Below are 10,881 nucleotides of genomic sequence, written 5' to 3' on the forward strand. Positions count from 1 at the left end.
AAAAATGCAAATTTTTATATGACAATTTCCTGATATTATCACTTTCTAAATTGTGTTCCTTTAATACATAAATACAAATACAATAAAAATTGTAGCCATGGACAATAGAAGTCATTTCCAATGAAAAGTTTATTGGATTTGACTGATCATAAGTGGAAGATGGGGCGATTTGTATTTGGAAGAATGGTCAGAGTGAAGAGATATGTTTCATTACATGTCTGAGTTATAACTTCCATTAAGATTTCTGGAGAATATTTTTTTGCAGGATCAATCTGCAGCACTGTTCCTTGTTCATGATGATAGCCATTCTAAAGGCAACTGTAAACGCTAACTCAAGCACTGAACTTACAGACATAGGATAATGCTTTTCTGCAGTCATAACCTCTCCATTGCTCATAATCTGGAAAAACAGAAGAGAGGAGTAAGTATTGCAGATACAAGAGTTATTGTATGTGCCAATTCCGTGCCTCCTTTACCCATATGGTCTATTTCTAGGAAATAAAACTCAGTCAAGACAAAAAACAGAGCAGCAAAGAAAATGAACCTGGGTTTCCCCAATGTCAAGGATCATTTGAACTTTGATAGAGAAACTAGGGAATGAGGAACAGAGAGAGAGAAGCTTCAGCCTTTCTTACTTGAGGTTGCTGAAAGGCTCCCACAGTAACCCGTGTTGGGATAGCCTGGGGGTTTTTTCTCCCAGGCCTGGTAATTCAGTAAATCATTGCTGCTCCACTCCCAGCCGCCTCCATTCGGTTTAAAGCCCTGTGGCATTAAGCAGAGAGAGAGGTCAGGAGAGTGATGACTAGGCACTAAGTTCTCATTCCATAAACCATGCCCAGAAGACCTGAATCAGTTATACAATAAGGAGATTTGGGCTTCACCTTAGGATGCATGCAGACCTAGCCTTAATTGAGAGATACTTTCCTGCTCTCAGCTCTCTCTGATTTTTAAATGTCAGTGAAATATTGGTCAGTTGAAAGAATCTCATATTTGAACATTGTGGTTTCATAGAAGTGATCAAGCTCAAACCCACAGATGCAATAAAGATACAGGTGAATGCTCTAACCCATGAAATTCATCCAAGACGTGTTCACATGGTTCATGAGGCAGTTTGTCAGCAAGCTCTGTGAAAACTTGTCATGGGGAGACTGACACGAGTGATTGAAGTGCCTGTTCTACAGAACTTCAGATGGCTGTGGAACTTCTGTTTTCCAAAACACTCCCTGGTTTTATGATTTCCTAGACATGCCCATTCTATTTGTCAGACAGACAAAGAAGGCAAAATGTCCTGCATGGCAATAACATCTGGAAGTTTTCAGAGCTGAGATGTAATCTCACCTCCGTGGGGTCATGGAGTCCCATCCAGACGTTATCATTCATCATCCCCTTGTTTCTGATCATGGTAGCCACGAAGTAAGCCTCAGAGGAAGTGAGCACAGACACAAGGGATCCTTGGGGCCTTTTCTGGCATGCAAACTGCAAAAGGAAGGCAGAGACAGGAAGAACCTTCAGAGGACACTGAGACATGTCCATGGGTAGGAGTGTGGTAGAATGTCATTTTACCTCTCAAGGAACCTTATAACTGGGAGGACACACTCTGAGCCATAATAGCTCTCATTAATTTCCTTTTTCAAACTCACATATGCATCCATCCAGGATTTGGGTGACACAAACAAGGCATAGCAGCGGGAGTTATAGGCCAAGGAGCCTTGGGGGCAACTGATCATTGGAGACAGCTCTTCCTTCTGCAGGTCTTCCCCTGGGGTAGAATAATTGAAAATACTTCATTATGAAGAGAATAGAAATTAATTTTGGCCCATGATATGCACTGGTATTCAGACAGGATCAGAGTTTAGACAAGTCAACTTAGTTATTAACTGATAATAAACTCTCTAGTGCTCTGGAAGGTCAAATTGTATCCACTTTGACTGACCCACTTCTTGAAAATCTATGTAATTTTCTACTTATTCTTCCTTATAGATGATATGGTGTTTTCTTAGGTTAGGTCTTTGAAGTTCTCGATGGCACCACAATCTATATAAATTGCTACTTTCATACTCATGGGTACTTTTATTTTTTCTCTTCCCTGAACATGTATCCATTGATCAACAAGAATTAATTTTCCTTGAATCTGGACTTAACTGTGATGTATCCCAACACTTGTTATAGAAGGAATTGCACTGATTCTTTTTTGCATGACAGACATTCACCTCACTTTTCTTCTATGTGCTACAGGAGCTGACTTGATCTCTTTTTTTCTGAGTGCTCCATGCACCAGGGCTAGTAGTAGGATCACTCACCTTTTACTTGACATGGCAGCATGAGGCCAGAAAGCAGTATCCAAGTAACACTTGGAATGGCCATGAAAGGCAGCATCCTGTCTGACTGGAAGAGGTTATAGGAGACATAAATGACAGTGTAGTCAGGAAGAAAGTAAGTAGATGAACCACTATTCCACTTTCAGTCATGTCCCTAGTCACTGTCACTGTCATCCCGTTGCTCATCGATTTGTTTGAGCGGGCACCAGTAACATCTCTCATTGAGAGACTTTTTGTTACTGTTTTTGGCATATCCAATATGCAGGTAGCTTGCCAGGCTCTGCTGCTCATGAGCTCGATATTCTCGATAGCTTGCCAGGCTCTCCGAGAGGGGCAGAGAAATCAAACTCGGGTGAGCCATGTGAAAGGCGAACGCCCAACCGCTGTGCTATCGCTCCAGCCCCATGTCCCTCGTATCATGAATAATTTGATCTGCCTAACTTGCATCTTACTCTAAAGGGACAGAAACACAGTCAGTGTTCTGATTATTCTACGCATGAGGCCTTTTACATTGCCATGCCGAGTCTCAGAGGACATAAATTTTCAAGAAAAGGAATCAGTTCTACCTTCCCTGAGCATGTCACATAAGTTCAGTGCTGTGAACATTCCCATGTCTCGGCTTCCACTTACCTGTATTGATGGAATCTGTGAATATTAGTTCAGTCAGAAATTATCAGGCTTTTATAGTTGATTGGAAGGCGGCCACAAAATGAATAACAAGGAAGTGGGATCACGAGGAATCTGGGAAAGCCTGGGCATGAATTCCAGGAGATTCCTGTTATGGGGAGGAGTCTACCTCTAGGGAAGGCTGAGAATAATCTCAGGTGTTTCTTCCTTCCAGAAACACATTAGCATTTTCCAAGAACACTGCCAGGTTGAATTTTATACACCTTCATCTTTTCTAGATTCTCAATGCAATTTTGTCATCAGTTGTACTCTTTGTTTCTGGATTCTTTCTCTCATTTGTTTGCTATCTCTGGTTATTTGTTTGGAACTCATATTTATATGGAAAACAAATTTAATCTTATATACATTTTTTCCAAAATATCATGATTGATTCTATGCAATTTATATATAGTCTTGGTTTGGAGTTCCTATCATATGCGTCTGTTAATTTTGGTGTTATCAGGAGGACAGCACTAGTGGTCCTTGCATATTCTTATCAAATCCATTAGGTTCCCTGTTTCCAAGGGCTCCATGTATCTCTGGATAGGGCATTATTCTTCCATCTCTGACACTTTAGAATCCTTCTCATCTGGAGATGGTCTTCATGACTTAGCTATTTCTAGACTGAGAAATTTCTTCTCTAGTTTTATTATTTCCATGAAGCAATTTACTAGGTTCTTCAGTCTCTTTACATACAACAGTACCATGGACTTTTAAAAATAAAATAAATAGGGTCTGGAGTGACAGCACAGTGGGTAGGGCGTTTGCCTTGCACGAGACTGACCCGGGTTTGATTCCCAGCATCCCATATGGTCCCCTGGGCACTGCCAGGAGTAATTCCTGAGTGTAGAGCCAGGAGTAACCCCTGTGCATTGCCAGGTGTGACTCAAAAAGCAAAAAAAAAAAAAGAATAAATATTTACAGAATCAAATTATAAATATTGATAAATGCCATAAATAATACTGAGTTTTCAGTTATTTTTGAAAAGCAGCAGTACATCTTCATTAACTGAAATAAAAGTTATCTGATTGATTATGAGATTTTATAGGAGGACTAATTATATCATAATACAGAAATACAGTATGCTGTATAAAAGGTTACTGTAAGGTAAATGTACAACTTAACCATGACACCTCTTCTCAAAAAACATAGTCATAGAAGATATTTTACTAGAATCCTGACATATGAGAGAGAAAACAAATTTCCGAAACAGTATTATTTAATCAGTCATTGAACAATAAGAGGCTATTCCATTCCCTTTAGCTTTCAGAAAATATTCAGGTGCCAGGACAATTCAAGTTCCTGAGAAAGTGCTGATCAGTTATGAGAAGAGGTGACACTTGAGACATTTCCCAAGATTTGCTGGAAAGCAACACCTCCGATTTCAGGAACATTCTGGAACATTCTGGAAGCCTTTCCCAGAACCCTCATGGTCCCACTTTCTTGTAATCCATTGGTGTGCCCCCACAAAGTAGACATCTGTAAACAATGTCTTTCTTGCCCTAACAAATCATCCCTTGTCCCAGAAAGAAAGGTAAGTAAGTATAGATATGAGACAACATTCATTGGCTGCACGACAAATTCCGCACATTCTTGAAAGGAGGTAGAGAAAAATCCCTTTCCTGAGAGAACATGACTGCTCTCAAACTCCTGGATAGTGAAGAGTATGACTTTCAGCTAACATTATTCAAAATACAAACTTTTTTTTTCTGTTGTCACTGGAGAGTTAGATAGTTCTCTGGAAGACCAGTGTTTTCCTGGAAAGAATGAGATGGAACAGTAGGTGGGTGTACCCTGACCAACCACCACTGCTGACTTGGACAGCCTTATCCAAACAGACAGGATGCTTCCCGTGGTCTTTGCCAATGTGGCTTGGATGCTGCTTGTCCTGTTCAAGCTCCCATGTCAAGTGAAAGGTGAGTCTTCCTAGAATTAGCCCTGGGCCAAGTATATCCCCAAAAGCTGAGAGATGGCTCCCATAGAACACATTGTATGAATTAAGTAGATGGCATGCAAAGCCCAGTGAGTGCTGTTTTCTTTTTTAAAGAAGGACTAGAGATATGTCTGTGAGTACCAGGATTCACAGAAATTGATTTCTTCTATGAACAGAAGAATCTTGTCCATAAATATGAATATTGAAAGTGTCAGTCAACAAAATCCATTGCAAAGGTTGAACCCCATTGGCCATGGAGACCATCTCAGCTGACCTGGAGAATGTTGGATCTATATTCAGAGGAAAGGGAAATAGAATTGTTGGTTGCTTGCGTAGTGGGCCTGCTCACTACATAATGGGTACATAGTGCAAAAACTTTGAGCCCACAAATTTTGACTAGTTGTCATTAGTTTGTTATCAGCTCCCAAGCACTGATCTACTTGTGTAATATAGGTATCTTTTATCACCCCATTGTTTTTTTGGTTTTGGTTGTTTTTTTTTTTTCTACCCCAGGTAAGAACTTGCAGAAAAAACAGCTGTCTTCATGAACCAGTTGCCCTAAAACCTCATGGCTTATGGCTATGCCTTGTTGTTGTTCCCTAAAACCTGGTTGGATGCAGATGTGAGTTTTTAAGCTGGGGTTAGTGGGAGCTACTATTGGTTTCTGAATTAGCACTTTGCTTCTCCTGGGGTTCCTAGAAGGTAGACTCATATTCTTCTACCCGTCTCTCTGGTTACTGACCCAATGTCACCTGAAGCTCCTCCCAAGTCTCTCCCTTCCTCTCACAGAGGGCATGCCAGAAGAGGCCCCAATGACGCCTTGTGTCTGTGCTCACTGCCTCTGAGGCTTTCTCCCTTTTTTTGTGACCTTTATGATCAGGAACACCGGGACAAAGAATGAGAACATCTGGATGGGACCCCATGACCTGAAATTTGTCCCTCACTCTGAAAACCAGACTGCTTTTTCCATAGAAGCCATTCTGCCGTCTTTGTCTTCCTAACAAATAGAATGACCACATCTAAGAAAATATAAATTCAGAGAACATTTTTGAAAACTGAGTTTGCTAAGCCAAATGAAGATCCAAGTTGTATAGAATAGCTTCTTCCGTGTTGGTGTCAATCTTTCTTATATCAAGCTTTCACAGAACTTGCTTACAAGCCGCTTATGCAGCTGCATGAACATTTCATTGTAGTAGATGTTATATGCCTCTGAGTTGTTTAGGTTAATTGGTACAGAACCACAATTGTTCAATGGGTACATTCATAAGAAGAAAAATCAGGTATAAGATGGCCTTACCAGAACATTTTAATTCTTTAAACATATTCTTTTCCAAGCTTCAGAAACTCAAAAAATAATTCCAAATATATGTTTATGGGCTTTCAGCATGGCTGTGGCTAGGTTCGGGGATCTTCAGCCACCAGGAGCTCTGCTCAGGGCTGGGAGGGAAACTGCAGTGCATCCCTTCTGAGGGGCCCCGGGGAAGACAGCCAGGCACGTGGGCAAGAGACTCTCTGCCATGCTGAAGGCCCCTTAAAAGCAAGCTCCTGGAAGCACGATATCTTATAGCCTACTTCTCCCTCTGGGAGAAACTACTGAGAGAGTTTCCTGCCCACACGGGAGAGCCTCGCAAACTCCCCATGGTGTACTCATATGCCAAAACCAGTAATAAGCTCGGTCTCATTCCACTGACCCTCAAAGAGCATCCAATGCAGCATCATTGGAAAGGATGAGTAGAGAGAGGCTTCTAAAATCTCAGGGCTAGGACGAATGAAGATGTTACTGAGACCGCTCGAGAAATTTGACCATCAACAGGATGAGGATGATGATGATGATGATGATGATGTTAATGAGACCAACATTTTTTGACATTAACACTAGATAAAAATATCACAAAATTAAAGAAGTATAGACATGTAATTTATTGAAATAATGCATTCTCAAGAAAATATTAGTATTTGTCTTTTTCCACCCTGGAGAAAGATGTGTTCTCATTTGTACATGTATTCCTCTCTTTCCCATCACATCTTTCAGAGTAAATATCTTTCAGTTAAAAAATATTTTTAAATAAATAAAATATGAATAAATAAAATTCAGCAATGTATCAATGGAATAATACCTTATAACCATCTGGAGCTGATTCCCAGGGTGTAGTGATGGTTCTTAACACACAAATAATCGACAACAAAATATCTTACCAATTAAAGGCATAACAAAAGTTATATGACAGTATCAAACTCGTTTAGGATAAAAACTCAGTAAATGGAAAAGAAGGGACACATTCAATATACTAAAGACATATATTATAAACACAGAGTTAATATTCTCAATGGTTAAAAATCATAAATTAAGAAATTAAAGAATAACATTAAGTTAAGGAAGTAAGAAACTAAATTCAAGATGAAAATTTCATCTTAAATGTCAGAAATGAGGTTGTAATGTCCTCACAGCTCCTACTTATATTCTACTTAATATTAGACGTCATGGCTGGAGCATTTAGCAACAATTAGTAAAAACAAAGGCTGGAAAGAAAATGTAGTGGTTTAGGTGCTTCCTTGCACATGGTCAACCTGGGCTCAACCTTGGGCACCACATATGGTTCCCTGAATCCACCAGGAGTGATACCTGAGCACAGAGCCTGGATGAATCCTGAGATATGCTTACTGAGGCCTCTCTGCACCAAATATAAAAATGAAAAAAGTCCTAACTTTGAAAGAAGCGAAAATTATTTGCATATGAATGAAAATATACACGGAGAACCCTGAAGACTTGGTTGAAATGCCACTAGAAAGAATTAAGAGCTAAGTAGAGCTAAGTGTCTCATTAGAAAAACTGTGTGCAAAAGTCTGCCGCAGGGATAGAACAGAATGCTCAGAGGCCAGAGGTCAGGAACAGATGCTTCTCATTCACAAGGCTAGCAGCGCCATCTCCTGACATAGTAAGAACCCACAGAACACAGGTGGGTGCATTCCTCAGGACACCAAAGTACCAGATGTGAGCTTGGTGGCTCCCAGATGGACTGGAATGAAGCAGCATTGCATCTCCAGGCAAGGCCTTAAACCATCCAGTCCAATTTGCTAAGTATTGCCTGGATGAGTATTACAAAGGGAGCTATTGAAACCCACCATTGCAATCACAGTGTATGTCAACAGGCATGTATTTAATGAGTATATGTGGAAATGCAAGACATTATTTATTTTGTGATGCATACAGAAGGATTAAAAGCTACAAAATTAATTTAACAGTGAAGGTGAAATATCTGCATAATGAAAACCCAAATGTGCAAAATGCCATTAAAAAAAGACATTTGGAGACAAATAATTTTATTTTAAGTATTAGTTTTGTTTGTTTTGTTTTGCGAGAACTCCCCAAGGGTCTCATCTGGAGGTTTGCTCAAGACTGACCCTTGGTTTTATTCTGGGAACCATATGCAGAACTGGAGATTGAAATGGGGTAGGCTGCATACAAGGCGAGCTTGTTACCTAGTCTTTTCCTCAAAAAAAGAAAAAGAGAAGAAAACATAGTGAATTTAAAATAACTTATTTTAATGTTTGAGAAATTAGACCACAAGGTATCAAATAAAGAAACAACAGGGCTGGTGGCAGAAAAGATCAAAAATGGGTACAATTGAACTTAGGAAATAATTATTTCTTTTTTGGGGGGCCTCAGACATCTTTCCATTTCATGAAGAGAAGCATTCCAAGCTCAGCCGGAGAGTGCTAGTTCTTGAACTTGCAGACATAGGGAAGCAGTTTATCACAGTCATAATCTCTCCATTGTTCATAATCTGGATAAACAGAAGATATGTAAGTAAGGATGCTAGAACCAGGAGTGTAAAAGAGTCATCCAGGCATTTGCCTATGGCAGCCTTATTGACAAGAGTAACCTATTCTTGAGGAAGAGCACTCAAGTAAGATAGGGAGAACAGAGAGGGTGCAGGAGCAGAAAATACAGCTGCATTTTCCTCCTGTCTAGGATTTTTTGACCTTTGTATCAGAAATGAGGGAATGAGAGGCAGAAGCAGATGCTTGTCTCTTTCTTACTTGAAGTTTCTGAAAGGGTCCCACAGTAGCCTGGAACAGAGTTGCAGTCAGTTTTTTCCCAGGCACGGTAATTTAGCACATCATTGTTGATCCATACCCAGCCGTGTCCATTGGGTTCGAGGCCCTGTGGCATAAAGCAGACAGAGAGAGGCCAGATGAATAGTGACTGATCCCTAAAGTCCTCTCTCCATAATACATGTGCAGAACACCTCATTTTCTCCATAACATAAGGAAAATTGGTCTTCACCTAAGGATGCAAATCTAGAGCAGACCTATGGGAAATTTTCCTAGTTCATTGCTCTGACTGCTAGAATGTACAAGTCTATTAAAAGTCAAATTTAACAGACTGACTGATTGAACTATTTAGGTTGTAAACTCCTTCAACTCAGAGGAAAAACAGCCTGCTGTGGGAGACATATCACATCTGGTATTAGCACTGTAAATGTCACAAAACTGTATCAGGAAGCCGATAGCATCTGTTATCTCATAGAGGGGGTGTGACAAAAGCTTGAGATGAGAGAGCTCCACAAAACACAAGTCATCAAATGAGTTTAGATTCCAAAACCTTAGCTTGCAATTCTGGACCTGCTCATTCTTTATTATTGGACAGACATGGAAGTCCGATTATCCTGTGTGGCAAAAACAATATGAAGATGTCAGCTATGAGGAGTAATCTCACCTCTGTGGGGTCATGAAGTCCCATCCAGATGTTCTTGTACTTAGTCCCTGTGTTCATGATCATGGAGGCCACAAAGAAAGCCTCGGAGCCAGTGAGCACAGACACAAGGTGTCCTTGGGGCCTTCTCTGGCATGCCAACTGTGAGAGGAAGGGAGAGATTTGGGAGGAGATTCAGATGCACTGAAATAGTAACCAGAATCGAGGTGGAAGGATATCAGTCTACCTATCTAGGAACCCAAGCAGAAGGGTTGGGTTCAACTTGCACAGCCAAGGGAAAGTCCCACTAACCCACTTTGCAAAACTCACTTCCGCATCCATCCAGGATTTTGCTGACTGAAACAAAGCATAGCAGTGGGCGCCATAGGCCAAGGCACCACTTGGGCAATTGATTTTCTCAGATGTATCTTCCGTCTGCACATCTTCCCCTGTTGTAAAAAAATGAAAAGCAGTGTTGGGGTGAAAAGCACAAAGGGAGTGGAAAGTGAAGAGGATACTAATAGTACACTGATTAGAGCAGTGCTGGGGAGCTGACCCCAAACCAATGACAACCATTCAAGATTTGGGGACTGATTGTTTTCACTATGATCCAAGTTTGCTACAGGAGCAACCAAGCACTCATCTATTGCCCCTTTCTTTTAAATGAAGGTCCCACGGTTCCCTCAGTCAGCTGAGATGCTGTCTATGGTCCGCAGTCTTTATCATTCACCATTTCTTTACTGACACTTCCATTATTACTCTTCTAGGGACATTGAGTCCATTAATAGTGGAAGACCTCATTTTCTGTGAATCCTGGGAAACTCAAAAATTTATTCCAATCATTCTTTGAAAAATGGAGTATCACAGGACTAAGATTCGCATGACATCAACCTCACTGATAAAGTGTGTCCCACAGGAGCCATCTTCTCAGTCTGTTCAGAGGGTTGGCCCCAGGGATAGTTCTGGGATGACGCACCTTTCACTTGACATTGGAGCATGAGGCAGGACAGCAGCATCCAAGCCACATTGGCAAAGACAACGGAGAACATTCTGTGTGTCTGGATGAGGCTGTCAAAGTCAGCAGTGGCAGGTGGTCAGGGCCACAGGGAGAGAGCACGAAGTGCACCCACCCAGTTTCCCATCTCATTCTTTCCTCTGGCCATTTCCCAAGATAATTTTTGTCTTACTTCCATTTTTTCACTCTTCAGTGAACAAAAAATAGTGTTTGATATTTTGAATATTGCTACCCAGAAGCCCTTACACTTTAC

The 10,881-nt window shown here is 40.8% G+C and overlaps 2 protein-coding genes across 2 annotated transcripts; both read right to left on the reverse strand.

Moving 5' to 3' along the window:
- Positions 1 to 621: 621 nt before the first annotated feature.
- LOC101543046 (lithostathine-like) lies at positions 622 to 2,376 on the reverse strand. Its single transcript, XM_004612075.2, has 4 exons — positions 2,301 to 2,376; positions 1,641 to 1,759; positions 1,339 to 1,476; positions 622 to 762 (listed from the first exon to the last, which is right to left on the reverse strand). Exons 1-4 carry the CDS (start codon positions 2,374 to 2,376, stop codon positions 622 to 624), a joined length of 474 nt encoding a protein of 157 aa, XP_004612132.2.
- Positions 2,377 to 8,634: 6,258 nt separating this feature from the next.
- LOC101543317 (lithostathine-like) lies at positions 8,635 to 10,662 on the reverse strand. Its single transcript, XM_055121310.1, has 5 exons — positions 10,590 to 10,662; positions 9,944 to 10,062; positions 9,638 to 9,775; positions 8,959 to 9,082; positions 8,635 to 8,702 (listed from the first exon to the last, which is right to left on the reverse strand). The coding sequence occupies exons 1-5, from the start codon at positions 10,660 to 10,662 to the stop codon at positions 8,635 to 8,637; spliced, it is 522 nt and encodes a 173-aa protein (XP_054977285.1).
- Between the last annotated feature and the right edge of the window lie 219 nt (positions 10,663 to 10,881).

This window comes from Sorex araneus, chromosome X, assembly GCF_027595985.1.
Source record: "Sorex araneus isolate mSorAra2 chromosome X, mSorAra2.pri, whole genome shotgun sequence".
Classification (NCBI taxonomy): domain Eukaryota; kingdom Metazoa; phylum Chordata; class Mammalia; order Eulipotyphla; family Soricidae; genus Sorex; species Sorex araneus.

Excerpts from the sequence above, each read along its gene's own strand:
- LOC101543046 (XM_004612075.2), bottom strand. The coding sequence starts at position 2,376 with ATGCTGCCTTTCATGGCCATTCCAAGTGTTACTTGGATACTGCTTTCT. Across the intron at positions 1,477-1,640 it reads AATCCTGGATGGATGCATAT|TTTGCATGCCAGAAAAGGCC; the intron begins GTGAGTTTGAAA and ends TTCCTTTTGCAG. Across the intron at positions 763-1,338 it reads GACTCCATGACCCCACGGAG|GGCTTTAAACCGAATGGAGG; the intron begins GTGAGATTACAT and ends TTAATGCCACAG.
- LOC101543317 (XM_055121310.1), bottom strand. The coding sequence starts at position 10,662 with ATGTTCTCCGTTGTCTTTGCCAATGTGGCTTGGATGCTGCTGTCCTGC. Across the intron at positions 10,063-10,589 it reads GCTCCAATGTCAAGTGAAAG|GGGAAGATGTGCAGACGGAA; the intron begins GTGCGTCATCCC and ends TTTTTACAACAG. Across the intron at positions 9,776-9,943 it reads AATCCTGGATGGATGCGGAA|TTGGCATGCCAGAGAAGGCC; the intron begins GTGAGTTTTGCA and ends TTCCTCTCACAG.